This window comes from Micropterus salmoides, unplaced genomic scaffold (genome assembly GCF_014851395.1).
Source record: "Micropterus salmoides isolate LMB-PRFRI ecotype aquatic unplaced genomic scaffold, ASM1485139v1 Ms_hic_scaffold_8, whole genome shotgun sequence".
NCBI lineage: Eukaryota > Metazoa > Chordata > Actinopteri > Centrarchiformes > Centrarchidae > Micropterus > Micropterus salmoides.
The window spans coordinates 4287951-4315392 of NW_024044570.1; the positions used below are offsets into that span (position 1 = coordinate 4287951).

The 27442-nt window shown below is 41.6% G+C and overlaps 1 protein-coding gene across 3 annotated transcripts in view; it reads left to right on the forward strand.

Annotated features, from left to right (window-relative positions):
* The first annotated feature begins 282 nt into the window (after window positions 1–282).
* lsp1a (lymphocyte specific protein 1 a) overlaps window positions 283–27442 on the forward strand; it is a 43952-nt gene continuing 16792 nt past the window's right edge. The window contains exons 1-8 of one of the 3 annotated variants that reach the window (XM_038705504.1): window positions 283–442; window positions 549–659; window positions 12796–12942; window positions 18212–18611; window positions 19171–19307; window positions 19762–20002; window positions 20817–20954; window positions 24210–24253. In XM_038705504.1, the coding sequence (XP_038561432.1) occupies window positions 601–659; window positions 12796–12942; window positions 18212–18611; window positions 19171–19307; window positions 19762–20002; window positions 20817–20954; window positions 24210–24253 (1166 nt within the window). In that variant the 5' untranslated portion in view covers window positions 283–442; window positions 549–600. Of the gene's footprint in view, window positions 660–12795; window positions 12943–18211; window positions 18612–19170; window positions 19308–19761; window positions 20003–20816; window positions 20955–24209; window positions 24254–27442 lie in introns of all 3 variants that reach the window. The other 2 variants (XM_038705505.1, XM_038705503.1) reach the window with 2 other exon arrangements.

Genomic DNA, 27442 nt, shown 5'->3' on the forward strand with positions numbered 1-27442 from the left:
CGGGGATTATTCAGTAGTGGATTTTTCTTTGTCTTGGGGTGGGGGGGGGCGAGGGGGGCTCGTCTTTCATTCCCCCTCGGGGAAGACCACATGACCCGGTATAACAGAAAAAGGCAGCAAAGAGAAGACAGGAGGGAAAAAAAGAGAGATTTTGGGCCCCGCTGCTCTGAGCTCTTCAATGAAAACCACATGTAGGACAGAGGGAGGGGCGGGGGTGAGGTGTGTGTGTGTGTGTGTGTGTGTGTGTCTGGGGGGGTGTCAGTGTAATGACTAAAAACCCAGCCTCCGAGAGAAAGAGGAGAGAGTCACTCTGAGCTCCGCTGACATTCCCAGCAAGCATTGCAGGGGAGAAAACTGTGTGATATACAACAACAAAGACAGTGTGTGTGAATCCACTAGAGGAGGCTTTAACAGTGTAACACACACACAACTTTGAGCTTCGGTGAGGCTGCAGGACAGAAAGCTGCCTTCAGTGTTGAGGTGGAAACTGAACCAGAGGAGAAAGTTACTCTCAGCGGCTGGTGTCTGATCTGTTTTGTTTCTAACAGGGGGAAGACAAGAAGAAGAAGAAGAATTAGCAGACGAAGAAACAACGGCAACATGTCCAACGCTCTGCTGAGGAGAAACTCTAGTAAAGAGGGTTTACGAAACCTCATGAGGTATGTGTTCGACCTTTTTTGCTGCTGTTTGTTTCTGTTGTGAGACAGCTCAGGTTAATATTTAATCCACCACACACTTAAAAACACACACTTCATCACACACAGATTCAGTTTAAGATTAGAAAAATTAATCTGAATCTTTATTTGGCTCAGAAGAGACACCAGTAACCTTCTAAAGGGGAATTTACCCTCATCTGGAAGAGTGTTTTCATATTTTGAGTCTGTGTTTGTGTGGTAAACATGTCTGTCTGAATGGGAACAGTGGGATTACTGGGAGTGTTTTTGGGTCATGCAGGATTTTGGGGAGGATTTTGGGGTTTTGAATCGACTTACTTCCACTTAAATGAATGAATCATAATAACAAAGGAACAGGATTCATTCTGCTCAGTAATCTTTTATTATGTTCCTTTTAAAAAACAGTTACACTCATCTTTAATTAGTGGGAAAATAAACTAAATAATGACAGGAAACTTAATTTTCAGTGAAAAGCCAGACTAACTGAGAGGTTTGCGGCGAGCTGGATGCCCGAGGCTTCTCGGTTTCACAGAGAGGGGAAGTGGTGTCGGTGACCTGTATCAGAGGTGAAAGGTCGCCAAAGTCAGTCTTTTGTTTTGTGCCTGATTTCGGGTGTTGGCACATCCTGTCTTTTACAGAAGATATCTTTTTTTTCCCCATCACGTGTCAGGTTCCAGTTTGACTCCTCTGAGTCTAACGTGGGAATTTTGTCTTTTGAGATGGTCATGCGTCAGATGAGTTGATCATAAGAGTGATAAACTCTTGCCGGGACTTGGCAGAGATATACTGCAGATTACACGTTGGACCCCGAACAATCGGAGCGGTCCATCTTTTATGACTTATGTGACATATTGAGGTGATCAGGGACTGACTTTGCTGTTCCACCTCACAGCACCAACAACATTATTTGCTTTCTGGCATTGATAGATTAGAGGGTCAATACTGTCATGACTGTTTTTAAATCTGAAGCTCCAGGTAGCAGCCAGTTACTTTAGATTAGCGGGAAACAAAAGGCTGGAGATAGAGGGAAACTGTAGCCTGGCTATGTTATATCTTGTCAGGTCAATCCGTACTAAACCTCGGCTGAATTTCCAAAATGTCAAACTGTTCCTTTAACATCAGTTGCTCCATTAGAGTTTAGTCTTTTGACTTAATATCCTAGCTTGGTTCCACCTGAAATCTCCCCCCACTACCAGTGATTCAAATATGTCTGCTGTTGTGCTGATTTACGACTGTTAATTGACCAATCGCAGTTTTGTAATTTCGGATTTAAGAATGGGAACATGTTCCATCACAAACGTACCTTTTTTAAATGTTGACTTTAAAGTGCTTGTGAGGTATTTGCAGCTGTACAGGTCAGCATGATAAACGCTAACTGCTCCTATAGCAACCTGTGTGATGACATAAAATGACATCAGTAGGACACGCTTATTTTTTAGTCTGACTTGTCTCTTGTTTTGTTTTTTACTGTGCACTGGGGCCTGAACTCTGAACAGTTCTTCAGACAAACTTCAGAATAGCGATTAAAATGTTTTAAAATCTGGATAAGGAAACTTTAAAATGACTTCATTTGTCATTACGTATAATCACGATGTAGCTGTTGGCAGAACTTGACTGTCCTGTGAACACATCTCTTTAAGTGTTGATCTGTTGGTCCACCACTTTTTAGTTTGTATTTAAATATCTCCGCAACTGTTGGATGAATTATTATTACATTTCGAATAGACATTCATGGTGCCACAACCGGACGACATTAATAATCCCCGCGACCCTTTCACCTAGCACAAACGGCAAGTCAAAGTTTCCACTTGTGCACGGGACTCATGACAGGAGTCCTTTAAAACTAATGAGAGAATTTCAGACAACACTATCACACCATCAGGAATAAAAAACAAGTTTCCAGCCATGACAATTTGTTTTTTTTGTTGGGTCATGTCCCGGACTGATGGCATATTTCCGATTTGTCCTCAGGTCTCTCTTATTTTGAAAATAAGTTTAAGAACGTCATGTCTGGGTCGGTCGTTCTGTTTTAGATCAGGTCCGCCCTGTGAAGACTTCTAGTCTAAACATGGAAAATTATTCTGTTGAAAGAAAAAGATCCAGTCAGGGGGATTTGAACGTAAAACGGAAAGTCATCCCTTTTCAGTGTGACTTTCCACGTTACCCAGAGGAGTTCTTCAGAAAACTGATTCATGGATTTGTCACAGACTGTATTAAAGCCTTGTTGTTTATTGACCTGTGAACCTGGTCGGGGTGTCTCAGTCAGTCTGGAGGTGTTGCAAACAGCGGGCTTGATGTAAACCTCTGAGTCACAGTGAGAGCAGAAGTCCCGCTGTATGTTTATGAAGCAGATAACAGCTGGAGGAGGCAGCCTCTTGCTATGATTCAGTCCACTCAGCAGATGGCATCAGTCTGGCTGACAGCAGCCATTACATCACTCCAAAAACACTCGCACGACGTGGGCATCTTAGCTCAACTGCTTTACATCCATCATCTACGTCAAGACAGCGTGATTCATTCTGCAATTTTTAGGCGTGGATCTTTTAAAGAAGTTTATCCAGACTGTGTTGCATTTGTTGGGTGAAATTCACTTTTAGGGATTCAGAAATATTCATGTGGTGTGGTCGAGTAGGTCATTCAAAGCAATCTCGCCAAAGGTTTGTTTAGTAGGAGTTTTAGAGCTTTTGATCATATCACACTATGTTCTTCAGCAGATGACGTCAACTTTCAGTCTCTCCCTGTTGAGATTGAAAGATCAGTCTGCAGCTGCATATTTTTAGGTTGTTTTAAACCTTTTAATTGACCCATGTCTGGTTAATAATATGAAGTTACAGTGAGATAATCCAGGGGAAAATGAATTGAATGATTCGCCTACTTTTTCAAGACTTTTGGTAAAAATGATTAAAATAAGGAGAAATACGCATTTATTTGTATGAATTTCACTTAATGGCACTTTAACAGTGGCAGCTTAATCTGATTCCAGCTGTGAAACAAAACGCATTTACTCAAGTACAATTGTGAGGTATTTGTGCTTTTCTTGAGGATTTACACTTTCTAATATGTTATGCTTCTCCTCTTGTAGATTTATTTCACAGCTATAGTTACTTTCCAGATTAGATTGATTTTCACGTCCTTTTAGCTTTGATGGTTTGTCGCGCTTCATTTATTTGTGCTCATTTTGTTCCACCTGTCTGTTGAATTGTCTCTGTTTTCTCTGTATACTGGCATTAAACGGCTGGTTCGTATACTCAAGAAATGCATCACTTTAGTCGCCACCACCTTTCTTTTGTTGTGAAAACATTTTTGGTCATGGCCAAGCTGCCTGACCAGTTTTGTTGTCTGTTACAGGTTGGTGCTGAACATTGCCAACTAAAGTTTGTCTTGCCACCAACAAGGATCATTGGCTGTTTTTCAAACTGTTAGCGCTGTTTTCAGTGAAAGATATTTCCATATTTACCTCCCAGACTTTACAGTATTTTGCTGTAAAATCACACAAACTTTAGATACAAACTGAACATCAGTTTGTGAGTAACATCATAAGAAAGTGGCGCCGACTCGAGTCTAAAAGGTGGTGTTATCGGACTGTGTGCCTTTCATCATAGCGGGCTAAGGCAGGCATACAGCAGGGCTGTTTTTAATCAGCTCTTTGTGGGGGACAAACGCCCCTTTGGCCCAGCCTAGCCCATCCCCCAGTGGTGATGTCATTCAGGAGGCATACCTGCTTCAAAAACAACTAACTGATGCGACCTCTGACCCCAGATTCCCCCACACATGGGTGGGTGTCCTCAATGTTTACGAAACGAGGAGATAAGAGACTGAGGAATGTTTTTGGTTGGCTGATGAGTGATGGGGGAGCTGAACTCTCCCTCCCTCCGCAGGTTGTCTGCATTAAAGGGACAGGGGGAAAGTAAACAGAGTGGGGTTTCCTGTTTCCAGGAGTCCTATCTGTGAGAGCCGATGATAGTTTTTTTTTTTTGTCTCACCTCAGTGACCATCAGTAAGATGACGTGATTAAAACACTGCTTCTTTCTGAGATCGCTTTTTCCAACAAATTTGACAATATTTCTCCAGGGAGTGCAGTAATAGACAGTGGCAGCGCCAACAGTTTGTCAGACTTAGCAACAGTAACCAGGGGGGGGGGGGCTTAGCGAAGGGTCAATTGGTCGGAGATTCAGATGTTATGTGTGCAGCAGCTAATATAGCCCGAAAGCCTGTAGACTGCAGCAGAGATGAGGAGCGGGCTAAAGAGGTCTGGTGAGCTCACTTTCTTTCCAACTCCCAACCAAGTAAGAACCTCTAGGTCTGAAAGGTGAAGCCAATGTGAAAGTGCCTTAAACCTGCGTTCTTTCTAATGCAAAAATAAGTCAGATTGAATAAAAGTCTATGAGAAAATTACCACTTCTCAGTAAACACTTTCCTAATGAGTTTGTCTCCGTCGCTAGTTTCAAGTGTTCTTAAATACAGCATGATGTTCCATAATTTTGTAAATTATGGTCCCATTTAGAGGAAAATAGACGATAAGGTAGGGTAAGCTTTAGGGCGGGGCTACCTTGTGATTGACAAGTCGCTACTATGTCGTGTTCCTTCCTGCTCCACCCTCTGGTCCAAATACGGTCAATTCTGGTTCCAAAAAAAACAAGACAACGACGGCCAAATTGCCACAACTCAAGGTTTCAAAACGGTAGTCCACAAACCAATGGGATGACGTCACTTGAGGACATTTATCAGACATACAGCTCCTTCTGGAGAACCTCTAGTAATGTCCAATTATATTGATTGTGTGTGTTCTTAATTTAAAAATCTCATAGTTAATGTTTGTTTATTAAGAGGTCATTAGTGCTTAGTTGCTGCTGCTTGTTTGAGAGTTAGAAACAGGAAAGTCACAGCAGCAACTGAATATAACACAGTAAGTTTCTTCTATTATACTGAAGGGAGGGTATGGTTTAATTCAAGGCACCAACTATATTCATTTATAGGAACAAATTTAAAGTTATTACTAATGTGGGAAAAACATCAAGCATTTCTGCCCCAGTATGAACCAGAATACTTTCCCAGCTTCTCTGGTCTCAGGAGCAAGCTTTGGGTGCAATCAGATACAAAGTTTGTTTTCTTTGGTCTGTGGACTACACCGTGAAGGATGCCCTTGCTGCATTTTTGGGGGGATTTTGGTTTATTTAAGTTCACATTGAGCCATTGCATGAAGGTATTTGTCCTTGTAAACTTCTCTTGATCCAAAACCCTGATTTGTTTGTAGTCCTTCGGGATGAGGTTTTTCTTGTGGGTTCATGTTTGTCAAGTCAGTGTGACGTGTTGGAAAATGGCAACATGTCTCTTCCCTGTCCTCCAGTTAAAGCCTCTGTGCAAACAAACCTGCAGGATTCCCAGACTTCTGGGATCTGTAGAAAATGTGCTGCAGCCCATTTGTGCTCTGCATGGAGGGGAGGGGAGAGGCATGCAGCTATAACAGGGTGATTACTGTCTGCTTGATGTCTCTGGGGGGTTCGTTGGACTTCTGGTCATGACAACTGGTGTCTGACAGCTCGCTGATCATTGCTGCTTCCAACCAGAGAAAGATGTTTTGCTGGGCTTCTTTCTGTTTCAAAGAAGTGTTTTAGAAAAGTGGCTCAAACAGAGGTACCGCAGAGGTTTGGCTCAACCAACAGCTCTGACACACGAATATCTGTAATAAATAATGGGTGCTATCCAGGTCCAACGCTGGGCACCTGAAATCATTCAGTCCAGGCCTTGAATCAAGTTATTACTTAGCCAAATGCAATTTACTTTTCTGTAGATTTCTTTAAAACGTTTGGAAACTCTTTTTCAATTGAGAAGTTTAGCAGAAGTCTCCATCAACAGTAAGTCCAGGTGTCTTTGATTTAACATTTCTAGATGAAAAGCAGAGTGTGTCGACATTCAGCCACAATTGGGCCGTCTCTGCAAAAACATCTGCTTGATTTAGTCCGTTTAATAACCTAATTCAGGGAAACTTAATGTCCGGGGTTGAATGATTTAAGGTGCCCAGAGCTGGACCTGGATCATGCCAGGTATATCAGACATTTATTGTGTCAGAGCTGTTGTTGAGCTGTTGTCAGGGTGACCGAATTTTATAGCAGCGCCTTTGCTTGAGCCACTTTTCTGGAGTACTCATGTGAAGCAGAGAGAAACACAAGTTGGTTTTATTTCTCCCTCTTAATCAGAGGAAACTGATTCAAGACTGAGCCCCAAAAAGAAACACCACAGCGCTGTTTGTTGAGCAAAATCTTTGGAAAATAACGAATAAGATTTTGACCGGATGATGCCGCTAGATGAAGCATGAAGAGGTGATTACATTTCATCCCAAAAGGTACCTCTGAACCAAATTTCACGGCAATCTATCCAACAGTAGTTGAGACATTTCACTCAAAAACAAAAGTGAACCTTACAGAAAAAGTCAAGTTATTTAATGCACCACATGTTACCAGAAAAAAAGGACTGGACCGTGATGGAGAGGCTACAGAAACAGTGGTAAAGCAGTAAATGTGAGAAATATTACAAGACTAACAGCAGTTTGACGCTGCAGCTCCCGGCTCCTTCTTCACAACTCGTCCGGTGACTCCAGCGAATTTTGTTTTTCTGGGAAGTGGCATCTTTTTTTTTTGTTGCTGTGTCGGAGTGATTTAGTGCCCTCCGCTGCCCTGACTTGTTTCAACACAACAGTGACTTCATCTCACAAACGTCTTCCCACCGTCCTCGTCTGTCCCGCGGCTGCTGCCGGGCTTTCGGGCTGAAACCGTGTTATTATTTTGTCATTCAACCGAGTCATCGATGACAGCATGCATACTTACAAAAGAGCAACTGAGGCCTTAATACTTTTAGCCTTTTAATCCCTCTTTCACTGTCACTGAAACATTGCCGGACAATAAAGCTGAAGCCTGAACAAGTGCAGACAGATAGAGACCAACAATATGTGGATTAGATGGTGTGTTGGCAGGTGGGGCAGCTTTTATCTGGTTTGCGTGTCGTGTTTCTGGTTGTTGCTGTGGTTCAGTGTGGGTGATCACAGATTACTTTACACACTGATGGTTGCATTTTTATTTATTAAGCCTTTTTGCCCCAAATCTTTTAGTATCTAGCAGTGTCTCCAAAACACTGAAAATCTGTAACTTAACAAAACATCATTTGATATCTTTTCCCAGAGTCAGATGTCAGCTAAACCCAGTCAGTTACAGGATGAACAAGCGACTAGCCTGTTAGCTAACCTCCATTAACAATGTTTCCTCGTTTCTGTTTGTCATGTGATGGTAAATTTAATATCTTTGGGTTTAAGAGCAACATACTGTATAAAGATGTCATGTTGGGCTCTGTAATGATTTTCACTTTAGACATTTCATGGACTAAACAATTAATGGATTGATAGACTATTTGTTGATGAAAATAAGTTGTTGTGGAGCTAGTTATTTCTAGGAGACAGGATTGATTTAACAGCAACAGTCCACATTTCACTTCATTTTATTCTTTTACCTTCATGTGCCCTTTTTCAGTTACTCTTTTGTACTCTGTTCTTTTTCTTCGTGCCCTTCTTCTTCATTGTGCCTTGGTTCAGTCTTCTTTGTCTACTTCTTCTTTGTGCCCTTCTTCAGTCTTTGTCTTCTTCTTCAAGGTTAAAATATTGATAACCACCACCACACGGTCTACAATACAATAAAACAGTGTAAATGTCTATTGGTCATTGTGACGTAAAGCATCAGTGGTGTAAAACATACAAAATAAATTCAACGCCTTCCTTCCAAAAATCCTGTTTGAAGACATTTTAAGGTTCTACAGGAACCACATCTCGGTTTGATTCACTTTCTCACTGCTCCCTCGTCTTTTGAGCTTGAGCTTCTGTCAATCATACTGACCTCCAGGGTTCAAGGGCACTTTGTCATTAATTATCTGAGGAAACATTCACAGAGGTAACGACACAAACCTGCTTGCTGGGGAAGTGAGTGTGTTCTGTACATATTGTAGTAATTTTCTTAAGAGGCGACATTACAGTTTAGGCCTGCTCTCAGGGTTTAGGACGAGTTCTGCCTTGCTTCAATGATCAGATGACACGAGCGACAAGGAGATTTGATAAAATGCAGGACGAGAAGGAGAAAGTAAAGCTGCCGGTAATCCCGGTACTTTAAAATCACTCTGAGGAGGATTAATTATTTAGTCTGAATCAGATGTTTGAGCCTGGTGCCAAGCATGACAGAATTTCACAGCGCTGATTACAGAAAGGAGACGTAACGAGAGGGCAGGGGGGGGGGGGAGGTTTAACTCTGCTGCAGCTTTCAACACCCAAACCGCTGACAACACAGAATAAACAGCAACCAGCCAGTTTTTAAACAACACCTACGCTCCACCGTCACACAGGATCACAAAAGAACGCTTCAGGGGTTGTAGGACAGAATTAATATTTAGGTATGACAGTAATTTGTTTTTGTTTTTATGCCAAATTCTATTGGAAAGTTTCTTGAAAATATTATTTTTGTGGTGTTGTCCATAAATCACGCTTAAATAAAATTTTGACCTTCTTGAGTATTTTCCATTTTCTAAAACTTTATATATTAAGTATTTTACTCCACTACAGCAATGTGTGTGGCGGTTCTGCTTTAATATTTGTAACTGTTACGTGACATTTTAGCATTTGGCACTGTTTGGCCGCTGGATTTAATTTAAGTATCACACTGATGGATTTTAAACACTGCCGCCCTATCTGACACTGAGTGATGTGTCCTGACACAGTGACCACTGCCTATCTGCTGCTTCCAGCACCTCCTAAAACAAACAGTTTGCCCTGAATTTTCCCTTTTCACCACCCAGCTGACCCACCTCCAGCTGTTCACCGGCCTCTCCACCTCCACCCCTTCTCTCATTTCCTCCCTGCTCCTCCCCGCCTGGCCACAGGAAGGACAGAGAGAAAAATGGGGGAGGAGGAGGAAGTAATGCTGATGCTGACGAGTGTAGAGTTTATCAGTATCCTGAATCACTAGCCACAGATTTTCTTTTAGTGAGTCCAATAGGTCAGGTATTTTTTCCAACAGTTGAAAAAACAAACGAGCCAACCGGAGCTTTGTAGAAGAATGGAGGCCGTACCTCATCTTTTTGTTCCAAAGGCAAAACAAAATCTGCAACTGATGTTCAAACAGCAGCAGGGAGTGTAGAAGCTGGGGTAAATTTTTCACAGCTTTTAAGACGGTTTGGTACATTTTCCTTTTGGACTCGTTAACAATGACCTGAAATATTTTAGACCGACAGTTACTGAATTTTCTTTAGGCCACTTGGGGTAGCAGCATTGTGAACACAACGTTGACATATCACCTTGTAAGCTGATTTGATGAACTTGTCAGCAAACTGTTGCTAATTTTGGTCTCCACCAGCTCCTGAGGGAAATATCTGGCTTTTTAGCTGCTAAATGCTCCGCTATGTTCACCAGCTCATCTCGGTGTCTGTCTGCTGTTTGCTGCTGAGGAGGTAGGGCACGGTGGCTTTTTACAGCAGCTTCTCTGAAAATAACGCTCTAAGAGTGAACCAGAACAGTAAAACTGCAGTCAGACTGATAAACAATGACCTGAAAGTTACTGTGAAGCTCTGTAAAATTGCCGTGCAGAGACGTAGCTTCAAGCATGTATAAGAATTATTTGCAGTTTTGTGGGCCGAACAGATATGGTGTGGAAGCCACACGCAAACCTTGATCCAGCACTGTGCTGATCAGGTTTTGGAGCCTGTGGATCATACCCTTTAACTCCAAGTGGCATTTTACAGTGATAACTTTTAGATCTGACAGTCAAAGACACTCTCTTCTGCAGCAGCAGAAATTAAACCTGGAGTTTACACAGTTTGCTGTTGCAGTTGCTGCTTTTGTCTTTTACTTGTAGCGTTGTGTTTAGACTGAGTATTAAGGGGGAAACTAGCAAAAATCTAATGTGATTATAGCTGGAAAGTTATATCTACAGCGATGGAGAACAGTGGTGCAGGAGACGAGTAGGAATTCATACTGAAACCAAAACGCAAAGCAGAGCAGAGAGAAGAGATGACGCTGTAGTTCTAAACTGAACCTAAAAAGGGGTAAAGATGAAAGTTGATGAGGATCAGAGGTCACAGCCTGCCCCACCTACATCAATCTGTTACAGAAAGTGAAGGAACAGATGGCGTCTTGGAGCCATTAGGGATCATTTAGTGACCCAGAAGCCAAATGTGAGTTTAGTAACTTGACACCTGAGCAGACACATGGAGCTTATTGACCTGTTAATCTCAGCTGAGGCTGAAACACGATCAACATCAACACAAGCCACAGACCAGGTATCTGAGGTATCATGTATCTGATGTGCTCAAAATTTATGTAAAAGCTTCTCAGAAAAGTTAACACATACAAAACACAGGTTGCTTCTCAAACTCCTTCAAGGACACCAATTAACCTAGCCTGCATGTCTTTGGATGGTGGGAGGAAGCCGGAGCACCCGGAGAGAACCCACGTGAACAAGCAAACTCCACACAGAAAGGCAACCAAACCATCAATTATTATATATTCTATCCAGATATCCCTTTTTCCCCGTTTTTGTTTGTGAAGATTCTCAGTCATCCAGGTCAAAGTTATCCAAGGAAGGTCAAAATCATGGGTAGTGGATACCTGAAGACGTTTTGCCTCTCATCCAAGAGGCTTCTGACTGGCTGGTAGAGAATCCTAGCTATTTAACCGCCTTATCAGTGTGATGGATACCTCTTGGTTTGTTAGTGCTCCTGACTGTTGTAACGACAGTTGCTGTGTTCATAGTCTGAACGACCGATGTTGGCGTTGAGGCCTAATGTGAGAGTTTCTTCACTCGCCTGTGAAGAGATGAAAGGACAGAATTGTAGGTGGGGGATAAGTGGTGTTTTAGCCATCCCCCTGTTGAGAGATGGTACCTCCATGCTGGTGTAAACAGGATTTTTCCCTCCCTTTGTGTGTCTCTTGTCCTTCAAATGTAGGTAAACTGCAGAGTCTTGGCCTGAGGAGTTGGCTTCATCTGGCAATTCCAAAAACGGTCATTCAGACTCAATTTTGAGCAATGTTGCTGGGCAATCTTGCTAGTGGCAAGTCCGACGATGTTTTGAACAGATAGGGGCGGGTCGGGGCGGGTGGCAGAGTGGTGGGGAAAGGAGATTACGGTAGTAATCTTTACTCATTACCATTGCAATGTTGCCCTGCACAATTGCTCAAAAAGTTGCCCCGTTTATCATCAGCTTCAGGCTCATGTAACTCCAACAACCGCAATGACTGTCGTTACAACAGCCAGGAGTACAAACAAACCGAGCGGGACTCCCTGCCAGTCATTGAGAATAGAAGAAGCCTCCTGAATGAGAGGCGAAATGTCTGCAAGTATCTTTAACCAAGTCCAGTTGCCCTTCATTTCAACCTTCCTTCCTTCCTTGGATCTGAAGGGCGTTGTTGAGTCAGAGCTTTCATGCCTGTGTGAGTGGTCGTGTTTGGCACGTCTCTGGATAAATAGATTAACAGTGTTCATAATAAATGCTGTGATGTCACGCTTACACGAGGTGAAGAGCACGTGTGTTTATCCTGCAGATAAACAGCCGGTGTCGTTTCTCATCCGCAGCACGTCAGATTTTCCGGATCTCTTCACGACCTGACAGACTCTTTTGTTAAGAAAAGCGAGGAGGAGTCAGGACTCTGTGTCGTCTGTGATTCATGACAAGTGTTTCTCATTTAAGCTTTTATTGTTTCCCAACCACCAGTGATGAATGACTGAGGAGCAATAATACCACAGTGGAAAAGTACTCATTATGTGTAAAAGACTGCATTTAAGTGATTTACTTCTGTAGGTTTCCAGACATCTAAGGGATTTCCCTTTAATCTGGTATCTCCAGCTCTGGGAATTTTCATTGAGCCCACTTTAATTCATCCCCAAAATTGTAGATATGAGCTTTTCCCTTTGTAAAGCTGTGTCATTGAGATGAAAAATAGTTGCTTTTAAGAGGATTTGTGGTTTTGTATGGAAACGGTGGGACGCAAGGAAAGCACTGATGCATTTGAGTTTGACTTCATTACAGAACTGGAGTAAAGTTACTGGTGCTTCCCACCTTTTGCTAACTGTACCAAGTGCTCCTTCCTCTCCAGGCTGACGGCTCAGAGGAGCATCGAGGATGCTGAGGAGGTGGAGAGGGAGCGCCGTCGAAGAGCTCGTGAGTCTTTGCGCTGGTCAAACGGCGGCTCGCTTCCCAGAGAGTCTTCACTGGAAAATGAGACGCCGGCAGAGGAGAGCATGTAAGTACTGACACACTGAGAGGCATTCAGAACAAAAGTGCTATTTTACAGTCCACGTATATTAATAATACTAATGATCTTTATTTATACAGCACTTTTCAAATCAAAGTCACAAAGTGCTTCACACGGTTGAACCAGGATTAAAGCATTTGTTGGCAATGTGCAAGCACTAAAATTAGAGATGAAACAGTATGAAAATGGCCTAAAGGTGCATGTTATCATGTGCAATGGAGGAACAGAGTCTGCAGACACATGACACAAACAGCAGCAAAACATTGTGTAGTGTTTTTACCAGAGTAACACTGACAGCTTCACTTCACAAGTCAGACGGACAAACCATGACATGTTCCCTCAATCAAGTCCCCACATCATGCATTGAGCTAAAAGTTAACTTACCTTGCATTCGCTATAAAGAGTTTTCCAATAACGACCACACTTTAGACAGGCTGAAAAATCTCTGGAGTGCTGTCACTTCCTTCCTTCCCAAACCCACGTTGCATGCTACACATGCTGGTCTGGGAGACTGGAGTAATTTTGGCTGATGCCGGAGAGTTTTTACAGTAAGTGTTTTAAAAGTGTGATATTTGAACACTCTTCATGATAATTAAAATTTTAAATGTTGATACTAGCTGGGAATTTTACCTTGGTTTGTCATTAAACCACAAAGCTTTTTTTTTTTAAAGAGAGGTTTTGAGAAGTGACTTAAAAGTTGTCATGTTTCTTTTAGGATTTAAAAGAAATGAGGATAATTACAAATATGACATTGTTGAATTCCTTGTCCATTTAATCATGAGAACCCAGGAAGCTATTAGGTGCAGAACATTATTCATTCACTTCCCTCAGGTCCCACGACACGACTTCCTGTACAAGCTGCTAACTGTCTGACTGTGTTATTTTTTTGTAGTGATAACTGCAAGTGTGTCGTCATGTTTCCCAGCTGTGAAACTCAAAGCTCCTTGCTCCTCGCTGCTCGTCGTACGCTCGCAAGTTTATGGCGTTTCACGGATGTCTGGTTACATAAAACAAACGTTTCCCTTGGGAAAAGCTGCAAACAACCTCTTCCCTCCCGCCTTTCTGAAAAACGAACACACAGCTGCCTTCACATTACACAACTGCCAAAGAATGTCTTGATGAAAACCACCATTATGTCAAAGCTTGTGGCGTTTGAGCCGAATTTTAATTTAAGACTCATAAATACAGCTTGCACCTCCAACACCTTCTCCTCGGTCACATCACAGGCTCAGCTGGTGTCGGGCTGCGGTGACTCGGCATGAGGCAGCTCCACTGCAGCCTGTAATTGAGAAGTCTTCTGTACAAGACGAAGCAGTGATGTAATGCTGTTTTGAAACTACTTTTTGCAAAGTTAGCTGTATGATTTCCTGCCTCCAAGGAGGTCAAGTGCTGAATTCATCCATGTTGATTGAATTGAACCGCTTCTGCCCAGGAGATGTTAAAATAAAAGTTACATGCATAACTCTATATCTGGCCATGGATCAACCAAAAATGCGTTTGGCCGTCCTTCAATACTTTCTGATTTTAAGGTAATCTTTAAAAAACCCTCACAAATACATAGTTTTTAATAAAGGCTCAGTAACTACCTAAAATAGCTGGTTTAGTTTTTATCAAACAAAGAGGAGGTTTGGGGCAGCAGGACGGTGTATGTGGGACTGAGTCAGAATAAACTAGAGTATGTGTGTGTGTGTTCATGGTGATGAAGGAACATGTGACCCAGTGCACCAGTGAGGCTCATTGATGGCTCAGAGGAAGAAGAGATATCAGGCTCTGAGACACACACAGGCTTTTTTACGAGATGCATTCACTGTTAGTTTGACTTTTTATGGGATATTTTGGAACTATAAATAGATACTAAGTTACAAAACACATACAAATTACACAAAACAAGCATAAGGTAGGTAGATATACGTTTTACAAACATTCATACAAAGAACTGCTGTAGGCTACTACTAGATACCATAAATAGAATGAAATAGGCTTTAAGAAATTAAATTCTCTTCAAACAAACCAAAAACAAATCACCAGATTTATCCTTAAAATCACTCATCCTTTAGTTCTACTTCGTACATAAAAATGTTGGCTGGTGCTCCCAGTGTTTAATGGCTTTAAAGCTGGCTTTGGCTTTTGCAGTAGCTAGATTCTGTGACTGTTTGTGCTCTTTGCTGCTCTCTGTGGTGGTCAGAGATTATTAACATTATGTTAAAGGAGACCTATTATGCTTTTCCATATTTTATGACTTATCTACAATGTTACAATGTTAGATGTTCATGTTAAACATGGCCAAAGCTCATGGCTTCACATAATGAGGTAAAAGTATTTAAAAGAAATCCCTGTGAGCGAAAACCTCAGATTTCCTCCTGTTCTGAACGCTCTGTTTTCAACTGCTTTTTCTACCAACAGCTCCGTTCTACGTAATACGGAGCCAGATGGAGCCGGTATTCCATATATGGTCATTTGCTCGCACAGCAATGGCACAGCAACGCTCAGTCTGTCTGTATCGCCCAGCGACAAGAACAGCCTGGTAACATGCTTCAGATCTTGGCCAATCAAAAGACCATGGACTTTGAGAGGAATTACAGGGACTCAGGATGTGGTTAGGCTAGTTTAGCATAAAGCTGGAGTAACAGCTAGCCTGGCTTTGTTTCTAAAGCTCACAAAGTTACACGTTGCACGTTTGTTTAATTTGAACATAAACAGTGCACAAATGTAGAAATCAGTTTGTAGTTACTTGTTGCAACTATTACGAGTGCTCAAGTAGAAGACAAACACGAAACATGAAAAGTTTTGAAAGAATGTATATATATTATTAAAAACTAACTGCTGGCATGTAAGTAAAACACATTATGGTTTGGTTTTTAGATGTTTGATTATAAAATTGTTGATTTTATTTTATTTTTATTATTTGAGGATCATTTAGAAAACTTGAAAATAACTGACGACAGAAATCCTGCAACAGACGCTGAGACTATGAGGAGCGGATTGATACAAGTTAAAACAGAGAGGAGGTGGAGGTTGTTTCCTGACGGATGTGTCTCATCATCAAAAGATATCCGACTGACTTGTTCCTGTCAGGAATCTGTCCAGGTGTTGACTTTACAGCCCAAACAGAAACGTCCCTGCTCGTTTAATGATGATTAGCTGCTGAGACATCAGGCCGAGACTCCCATGCAGCAGGGGCTCCGTCGGCGTCTTAATCATCTGGGGAATGCTGAGTGAATTCCTTTCTGCCAGCTCCTGGGAACACAAAACACACTTTCATTATGTTTATTCAGTAGGGGGGGACAGCAGGAGATTCTGTGCTAATTGCTGAAAATTTGTCCAATTGTTAGTTCACTTTCTCAACACTTAATTAATATTTAAATAAAAGTTCAAACCTTTTATAAGAATGAGTTAGATTATACTGCGTGTTGCAGCTGTGTGGCTGTTTTTTGCACCTGCGTGCAAAGGGAAGCAGGTGAAGAGCTGCAGAGGCCTCAGTGTTGATGGATGATTACTCTACACATCCTCTGTTGAGACCACAGCACCGGCAACACTGATGGGCTGCAGATATGTCACGTGTCCAAATGTTCCACACTGGAAGTGAACCGCTGGTCCAAAATGGTCTGAAGCCGACTCAGTGGGTTTCAGCATTGAGACATTTTGTTACGTACAACATTGTGCTCTGGTCTTGCTCAGGTTTGGTTATTTTCTAATGATGTGACTTATGAAGAAATTTCTCTCTCTGACTCAAATCATCTTGTGCAAGAACCTACGCAAGTGAGTAACCACAATACATTGCATTAGTCTGGTGAACTTATGATGAGTAATGGATAAAGAGATTTTCTGAAAGCATAATTTGTTTCAGCAAATCCCAAGTGATAAAACCCTCTATGGGCCAGTTTCCATTTTCTGCTTTTACTAGTTGTTATTTCAGCTGCGGTGGAGACTAATCATTCATTTGTCAGCTACTAATAGCTCTGTGATTACAGAAGCTAATCAGTGGAGAAATGTATTACCCCACTCAGTGAAGAGACGGGTTTGGATCCAACAGACGACACTGATACATTTCAGCTGTTACACTCGGGGGGACATCCAGGTGGAAATGGCAATCTGACTGTTAGATTTTGGCTTATCTTGAGTACAAGTGAAACATTTTGTTTTTATAGTGGTGTTGGAGGAGCAGTCTATCCTCTGGGGACCGAGAATATCCACACCAGATGTTGTGGTAATCTGGCAAGTAGTTGTGAATATCCTGATTTCAAATTATTTTAACTTGTGCTGCACAGTGCTATTTTCTATGCACTGTCCTGGGCTCCAGAGTGAATGCCTCCCTGCAGCCAGTCCAAAGCCTTTTGTTTACTAAGGCACTGAAAGGCTTGTTACTAAAATCACTTAATGCCTTTTGACGGACAGAAACTCTTTGCTCCTGCAGACCAGATCAGACCTGCTGTTAGGAGCTCAACTGTCACTTCTAAAATGACTTAGCTCGGGACTAATGAGCTTTTCAGGAGTAAAATCAACAAGTTAAACCTCCACCAGGAGAAAGACTCCTGTGAAAACTAAAGCAATTGAAGTGCTCAAACAGCAGATGAGTGTCTCATCTCAACTAAATGAAGGGTCTCTGAAATGGACTTGGACAAGGACAGCAGGGTGGACGCAGTAGTACTATTTTCAAACAGTTAACTATGAACTTCCATTGTTATTAACTTATAGTTAATAGTAATATGTACAGTAAAGTCAAACCAGGCTTACTTTACATTTAGTCATCTGATCTAAATAAAAGATAGTAGCATAAGAACAGAGCATGTATCATTTAGAGCAGCAATTCTCAATCAAGAAAAAAAATCTATTTAAAAACTGTCATGGAGCTCAGGGATCCACACAAACCCGGTTGGGTAAACTAACATATTTTGTTTCAGGGAAGTAATTAAAAATCTTGTTCAATTTCTTTAAAGAACCATACTATTTTCCTACTAAAGTACAATGATATAATCAGACGATTATGTGTTTAGATCATTATCGTATAGGTTTTGTGTTTATCCTGTGATTAAAAGCACAAGCAAAATGTGTCTTTCTTTGTTGATGACACCATACTGTGACCTGCTGATGTAATTTGTAGTTTAGTCTTCTATTTCTATGAGCTATTTAAAAACTGAGTTGCTCATAACGTCTGCCAGTGCTGAGTTTATTATAGTTTGAAACCATGACCACCTGCTGCTGATCAGTTAACTGCCGTCAATAAGCCATCCTGACTCCTTTCCCATCTTATCCTCAGGTACGACGGCAGTCTGAAGCCAAACAGCTGTCCGTCTCTGGAAGAGGATGAAGGCTTCAGCGACTGGACTCAGCGCAGAGAGAGAAGGAGGCAGCAGCGCCTGCAGGAGCTCAACCAGGGAGGCGAGGAGGATGAGGAAGAAGAGGTTGTCACGATAAACAAAGCTGTACCCGAAAAGACCATCCAGGCCTTGGTCACATCCTCCAGCCGACTCCAGATACAGGAGCAGGAAGAGGTAGAAAACACCAAGGTGGAGATGGAGAGGAGGAAGGCATTTGATAAGGAGGGAATTCGAGCTGAGAGGGTGAGGAGGGAGAAAGAGATGGAGGAGAAGGACAAGAGGAAGAGAGAGGAGGTGATGACCAGGAGAAAGGAGGAGATTCAAAGGCCGAATGCAGAGGTAAGGATTTCTCAAATAACTGAAGTCTCAAACATACTTGGTCATATTTCAAGTTATTCATAACATGTCAAGGTCAATCTTTGTAAGACAAGTCTTAGTCCTTTGAGATGAGCCAAAGACAAGTCCAAGTCTCAAGTTATTCAAAACAAGTCTCAGATCAGTTCTCAAGACCTTCAGGGTAAGTCCAAGTCAAGTTTAAATGATTTAAGACAAAAAATGTCCAAGTCAAGTCTGACAAACATTTCAGACAAGTAAAGTATCAGTTTATTCGAGACAAGTCATAGTCAAGTCTCAAGTCATTAGAAACCAGTTTTTATCTCAAGTTATCTGAGACAAGTCCAAGTTCAGTTTCAATTCATTTTGAGTCTGGAATCATTCAAAACAAGAGCGAATTTTCCAGTCAAGTCTCAAGTCATTTAGAAAATGTCCTGTGCAAGTCTCAAAGTCCAAGTCAGGTCTTAAAGTCGTTCAGGAAAAAACACAAAGTCACAAGCAATTTGCTAGTCAAAATTCAGGTCTTAATGTATGAAAAGAAGATTAATTATGTTTAACTTTTCAGGTGGAGAAAAGAAAAGAAGTTAAAATCTCCTACACATCAAAGGTTTTCCTTCACCAAGAGCCGAAACACAGCAATGGAGACGCAACCAATGAGGAAGTGACGTCATACGTGATCAACAAGACAAAAAGGTCCACCAGGTGTGCAGTGTTTTATTTGTGGCTCAAGTGGCTACTTAACTTTGTGAAAATGACAAATGTTTAACTTTTATCAGCCAATGCAGGGGTTTATCTGAGAAAATGACAAAAGAGGAGTATTCAGTTTCAGCTTTCAGAGATAACTTGCTTGATTCAACTTTGATTACAGTATGTGGACAGGGGTGTCCACAAAGTTTAGTCTATATTGTGTGTGTATATGGCAACACAGAGTCATGGCAAAACAAAGTGTCAAATATCAAACATTCATAGAAACTTTCCATTGTCAATCTGTCCAGTTCCAAAGCACTCAAATAAGGTTCTTAAGGACTAAATGCCGGACAGGAAGTGGCTATGGTGTGACATGGGCAGTTTGTTTGGGCTGTACACGAAGCTAACAGACTCAGTTCAGGTCATTAATAACAGCAGTTAGTATTTTAAGCCTCCCTGTTGTGTGTAGCAGAGCCATGGAGCCGGAGGAGGCGGAGGCCATCCTGGAGACGGAGCAGCGTCTGGAGAAAATCCGGCTGAGCCTCCAGCAGAAGGAAAGCCAGGGGCTGGAGCAGCTGAGACTCCGACAGGCCGAGGCCGAGCAGGAGCTGGAGGAGCTGAAGAGGAGGAGGGAGGAGAGACGTCGAGTCCGGGAGGAAGAGGAGCGTCGGAGGGAGGAGGAGGAGCAGCAACGGCTGGCCAAAGAGGAGGTGACCATGCGTCATGAAAGGCTTAAAATATTTGCGGAGGTATTAGATATGTAGACATGACTACAAGAAGGACTTGCTGGATTAAGGAAACCACCTCCGGTCAAACACAAGATTATTTTTAGTGAAGTTTAGCAGAAGAAAAGCTCCTCTAAAGTCCAATTGTCTGTGAAAAACCTTATTGGCTGCTTTACTCGTGAAAGAACATAGAGTTTATGAGCCACTGCTGTGAAAAATAAACTCCCTAATTTGGTTAAAGCTTCCAACAGCTCTGTCAAATCCTTAAATCTACTCCAAAGCTTTCAAACTAGACTGAGAACATCGTCTTGAGCTGTGAGGTATTTTTTTAGGCTTGTGGGTGCTGCCACAAAATCAGGATAGTGTAACAATTGATCAAATAACATTTGGGTTACTCATAATGATAAACATACAGAATTATAACCACCTTTACACTCTTTTAGCTCATAGTTTTGGTGTACAACAAACACAGAGACAGTGGAGCATTTAGAAGCTAGAGACAACGATTTTTCTCAGGAGTTGGGAGAGACCAAAACAGAGCTAAAAGCTAGAGGAAATATTGGACTTCAAAAAACAAAAATCACTCTAATGGGATGATAATGCTGCTCCATGTCTGCTGGATGTCAGCTGTTATCTAACATGCTAGTTGGCTCAAAACAAGCTTGTCAGAAGATAACATGAGATATGTGTAATTATTTAGCTAGATGTCGAGTTATAGTGCCCTCTATTAGCATTCAGACCAATGTAGATGAGATTAGAAATGTGGAGTTGAACAGTGTTTGTTACCCGACACTCCCAGGAGGAGAGGAGGCGGATGAAGGAGGACATCGAGAGGAGGAGGATGGAGGCAGCAGAGAGGATGAAGAGCCTGAGTACGTCCAACGTGGACGGAGACGAGATGTTCAGTCCCGTCAATCCCAAAGCTCCCACACACAAGGTAAATATCACCAATAGAAGCTTCAACTACATTTATTGAAGCAGTCTGCGTCTGAAAAGTTTTGAACAGGCAAATCATTTATTGACGTTGGCGTTAGCTGTTGTAGTAAAATGTTGGATTAGATTATTCAAACGCAGATGTTGTTCACACAAGTTCAACATCTTTGTTCTAGCAAGACAAAAATGGATTCTTTCATCTTTAAATAAGAGTTTTCCTCTAGTGTGAATGTTTGTACGGAAGCCCTAAGCGGCCATCGAGTCATATCTTTATTTTACTCCGTCTACCCGTAATGGGGTGGCAGTAGCTCAGTCCGTAAGGATTAGGCTGGAAACCAGAGGGTTGCCTGTTTGAATCCAGCTCGGACCACAGTTGCAGCGTGGAGACTGGTAGCTGTTAGTGTGTGTGTCTTTCGGACCTGCGTGTAAAATACTAACATATCAATAACAGAGTGAAAACATTGAATTTCCCCTCGTGGGATTACTAAAGTATATATCAAAATCAAAATCTCATAACAGGATAATTATCTCATGATAACGGGATCCTTTTCTGGAGATACAGTAGTTTAACACAGGTTGGCAAGAAGACAGGTGGTCTCAGTATTGTTGATTAGCTCAGTTGGTAAGGCACAAATTCCTGTGGCTATTTCAGAACCTTTGAAATAGCCGTCAGGAAATGTGTGATTGGATTCCCCTGAATCTCTTCATAACAACTTTGTTGAAGAGAATTATTAAAAAAACACACAAAAGAAGAATAAAAAACTTTGCAGAGAGCAGGGGTCAAACCTGGAATCCCTTGGATTGCAAGTCATGCACTTGATCAGCTGAGCTAACTACTGACTCAGCAAAGTGGCATGAAATTACGGTAAAGAAACGCACCTGCCGACCCCTGTATTCAGCTATGGTTCGTTATCTCAAGATCACGAGAATATTATTCCGTTATCACGAGAAAAACAACAGCCGTTATCTCGAGATCATGAGATAATTTTCCCATTATCACTAAAATAAAGATATGAATCGATGGCCGCTTGGGGCTTCTGTATATTTGGACTCTGAGCTCCAGTTTTGCCGCCTGAGCAGAATTAGTGAGCATGAAGTGACGGTAAAGATGATGACGATGAAAAACCAATTTACACATGACTTAACTGCTTACTAGCTAAGACACTTAAGGGTGCAACCTGATATAGTTATATTTAATAGTTTCAAACTGTCTAGTAGTTACAAAAAACTGTGGAAAAAATATAAACACAATGAAGTGATGGATTCGTGAACAGCTGGTGATCCAGTCGAGTTGGCAGCTTTGAATGTGTTTTGGTTGAGCTGCTGCTGATAACTTCACATCACACAGAGACTATCTGGATACACAGACAGACAGGACTCTGGGAAAAATAGGTTTCATTGTTTTGGGGTTGTAATTCATTAAGTTTCATTAACCTCTAAAGATTACTGAGTGACTTGACAATGACGTCCCTTTTGTGAACAAACTCAGTGATAAATAACTGTGTGTTATCTTTACAGCCGATGGGTTCAGGCTCAGCTTGTAAGTTGCACGTTTGTGTGTGTGTGTGTGTGTGTGTTTGAAAGGCCAGCGTGTCCTGGCTGCACCAGGAGAAGCATGTTGTGTTATCAGAGAGCTCACTGATACTTGAAATGTTTTGGTGTGTGAGTTTGATTTGTGAACCGTGACCTCGGAGATGGCCTCTTACCTCATACTTCACAGTTTAAAACAGAGCCACCAAAGTCCTGGACAATAATATTTTCTTATCTTGTGCCCACAAGTTTATACCGTAAAACTTGGCTTTTTTTATCTCTTGTTTACCAATCTCAATTGTCTCTGTAAGATTAACTGAACCTGCGTTTATTGTCAAAACGTGCAGCCACTCCAGGCCAGTAAAAGGGACAGGCCTTTTACAAGATCATTTGGGCACAGGATGATAAATTATGATCTTGCGCGCACAAGATTTAAAGAAAGAAAACATTTGTCAGGACTTCGGGAGACTCTATATTTGGATGTTAAATCAGTGATGTTTGATGGAAATGTCCACGTGCATGATTCTGCATGTGATTTTCTGCACCTTCTAGCTTTTCTTCTTCCTCCTTGAACACAATGTTTACAGACAGATGGTTTAAGGAAGAACACATAAAAAAGAATAAACGGAAAAAACACATTTAAAACTAAAACTCAGGGATTCAAACTAGAAAGTATGTAGAAAATGTAGAAAAGTTAGAATATGTGTGAAGCATTCGGGCTGTGACTGTGTTCAACTGTTCAGGGTATTGATGCCGTCTTATCTCCGCACTCTCGTCCACAGTGTCTTTGATGCTTTTTTGCTGCATGTTATGAGTCCAGCTGGTTCCTTTTTACCTCAAAGATGTGTTTTTCATACCCAGGTTTCACACAAGTAGATTGCTGATGGATAAACCTGTAGATGTAGATAAAATGTTCACCACATGTATTTGTGTGATTTAAACGGCTTCACATACTTCACATTACAAAACATCAGGCTAATAACATCAAACTAAATGACAGGTGCCAGGTAGGTTAGCATAATCAGAAATTTTACACATATTTTTATCTACATGAATGCCTCAGCTATGTATATGATTTTGATTGGACAGCTTCTGAGGTCGAAGTGTTCACCTGCACCTCTTCCTTTGTGTGTCTGTGACAAAACAAACTTTCACACACACGTGACAAACAAGTCACAACTGCAGCAGCAGTACAGGTCCAAACAGCACACTGCCTCGAAGAGCTGCTCATACTAAAAAGTATTTTTAAGCCATGGCCATATTTTTACCTATTTTGTGATCCAAATGGCTGCAACATAATCCTTGGGGGCGACATTTTTAGAAAATTCAAAATTAGAAGGCACCTCCTGTACAGGAAATTCAAAGAGAGACTGTCGGTCGACTGAAAATGAACAGAAAGGTTTGAAAGAAATACAAAATGCAACAATGGGATTAAATTTATATCAAACACCTGACCACAAGCTAAGAAAACAGTTATTTTCATCAGAAACCATTCAAATCAGTCTCTTGTTCTGTTTCCCATCATCCTCTGCCCGTTCCTTCGGTCTCCTCTGAGGGAGCTGTGTGATGAAGACCAGCAGACTCAGCTCGGTTTGTCTTGGACGGCGTCGTGGCGGTCTGAGCAGAGCCGAGCTGTGATTAACACACTTCTGAACAGAGGCAGCAACATGAAAAACTTCCTGCGTTCCTCTGAAAAATTACCTCAGACTACTTCTTCTTTTTTTTTCAGATCACAGAGAGAACGGAGTCGCTGAACCGCTCGCTAAAGAAAAGGTGAATATCATCAATGAACGGATCACTGTTACAGCTAAAGTTGTCATTTACTGCAACATTTTGGGTGCTTCATTTTAGAAACATTTGCCCCAAAGTTCATATTGGTATGTTTTGGAAATTTGGGGATATCACGTTGAAAGTGAAATAAACTTGTGCACATTTGTTTTAAATCACCGTTGTGAAGCAGGGACAGACAAAATGAAGTTTAACTGCTGAGGAGTGATACAGATCTGCAGACTGCCTTTGATCAATTCAACAAAACAGATAGATAGAGCTGCAGCTTATGAGGTGACGTCTTCATGTGTCTTGTTTTGTCTGAACAACACTCCGATATTCGGTTTACAATGAAATGAAACGGAGAAAAGGGGCAAATGCTCACATTTATAGGAGCTGGAGCCAGAGAATAATTGGTATTTGGATTGAAAAGTGATTATCGCTGCTGTTGTGGATTAATTTTCTGTCAATCAAGTAAGTTGCAGCTCAGGGTTTCTCTCGGTCACATTTTTTCTGAACACTGATGAAGAGGGTCGGAGGTCTCCACCCTCTCTCAGTGCATCACCCTCCTTAGCCGTGATTTATGGCTCTGCTTAACTCCGTCCAGATGCAGGCGGCTGTGTTTTCTCTGGTGGTTGGTGAGGTATGGTGGCTCCATGCAGTCTGCAGCAGGAAGTTATCTGCTCTGAGGAGCTCTCAGCAGGAGTGAAGCCTCTGTGTGGACGCTTGTATTTTAAAATAACTGGACCAGGAACAGGGACAGTGTTCAGAGGAGGTATGATGTCAGCAGGCAGCTGAACATTTGACTCCAGCAGCGTTAGTGCCCATACATGTTTCCTCTCGGAGCATTCAGATAGTCCTAAGACTAAACAGAAAAGACACAAACAAGGATCCAGTCTGGCATCATGTTCATGTTAGCACAGAAGCCACGGTAGCATTTACTATCAGCAGGTATTTACCAAAGTTTTATATAACAATTGCAGTAATATGTTGATTTAATATTGGATTAATGTTATTTTGTAGGTCCTAAGTTGATTTACAGCAAGCTGGTGAACATAGTGGCACATTTAGCTGCTAAAAAAAGAGATATTGGGTGGTGATGGAGCAATGGAGTGAGAGACCTGGGTTCAATCCCCCACTGTGACCCATCCATCATTGTGTCCCTGAGCAAGACACTTAACCCCTAGTTGCTCCAGAGGTGTGCGACCCCTGACATGTATAGCAATTGTAAGTAGCAATTGTAAGTCGCTTTGGATAAAAGCGTCAGCTACATGAATAAATGTAAATATTTCCCTCATGAGACCTAAAAGAGAGTGAATATTAATCAGGTGACATAAACACAGGCTGCTGTTTGCTAATATATTGGCCACAACTACTTTATTTTAATTTATAATGCTAGCCGTTTGATGTTGGTCGGTCCACCACTGTGACTGAAATATCTCAACTATTCAACTATTATTATATTACTACATGGATTGCAGTGACATTTTGTAAAAGCAAAGAAGGTCCCCAGAGAAGGAATCCTAATGACTTTGGTATTCCACTGACTTCTCCACTAGCGCCGAGATTGCATCTGTTCTTTTATATTCCTTTGTGCCGCTATGTTGACCTAAATTTCCCCTACGGGGGGATTAATAAAGTTATATCTTTCTTATCTTATTGACATTTGAGATTTTGAAATTTCTCAAAAACTATTGGATGGATTGCTACGAAATGTTGTTCAGAAATGTAGGTACCCCTCTGGATGAACTGTAATAACTTAAGTGATCTTCTGACTTTTTATTATCTTTATTACTATCAGTACTTTTCATCCCCAACCGCACTTTGTGCATGTGAACATGCTAAACTAAGACTGTGAACATACACATTACAGACGATTAACATCAGTCATTATGAGCATGTTAGCATGCTGACATTAGCATTTAGCTCAATTAGTTCAGCCTCACAGAGTTGCTAGCATGGCTGTTGCATGCTAAACTTTGTGCTCTGCCTTCAAGAAATAAATAATTGCTGACTTTTTCAAACATTTAACAAGTTCAGGTGAATCAGCAGTTTGCTGATGTTTGCCTATGTAGTTTTCTATAGCAAACTAAAAAGTTCAATAAATAAAATTTTGCCAAATAACTAACTTTAACAGGAAATATATGAGCAACATAATAACATGTCACAGAAGGTTCTGGATACATTTAGATGACACTTTTATCCAAAGCAACTTACAATTGCAATTTATGTCAGAGGTTGCACGCCTCTGGAGCAATTAGGGGTTAAAAGTGTCTTGCTCAGGGACACATTGGTGGATGGGTCACAGTGGGGGATTGAACCCAAGTCTCTCACACCAAAGGCAGGAGTCTTATCCATTGCACCACTACCACTGCCACCATTGTGTTTAATATTTTTTTTATCAGTTATACTGTTTTCGTGCAACTCTTCAACCGGTGTGGAGCTGTGACACTGCCTGAACCACGGAAATGCTAGACGTTAACTACCTTACTTTTTCAGAATTCTTAGACTCATAGACAGACTGATCCTCTAACTTTATTACCGAGTCGCACCTTCCAGCAGTAAAGTAAGCAGCTCATAAAAACTATCCATCCAAACGTGTGAGATCAGCAGCGCCTCTGCCGTTTCCCTTCATCAGTCATGACATCATCAGGTGTTAACCTTCTTTTTAAAAGCGGTTGTTGCCCTGCGGCGGCGCCTCAGACATGTTGAAACTGGCGGTTCAGGTGATGAATGAGGCCCCCCCCCCCCCCCCCCCCCCCACTGTGAAGGAATGACATCATCCAGCAGTACAGCTCATATCTGGAGCATCACAGGGAGGAGGAAGGTGGCGAGAGAATGAAACCCTCCTGCATCTGCAGAGACTCACCCGCAGAGTTCATATAAACCTTCAGTCGCTGATCCACAAACTCACAAGGCAACATCAGTTCCTGGAGTCCACGTATGCTGCTCTGACGTGTGACTTCTACTGGGGGGGTTTCTGGAAGAAAGAGAAACACATGAATTGTACAACTTTCATTTTAAATTCTAGTGAAGATCCCAAAGTTTTCAAAAATACCAAATACAGCCGGCTAAATTTAGGGGAAACGATGAAATGAAAGCAGAAGACAATAATACTTCCCTTTTAGTGGAATGATATAGCCATAAAAAACATTAAAAAATTTACACTACATAAGTAACATATTGACACTTGTG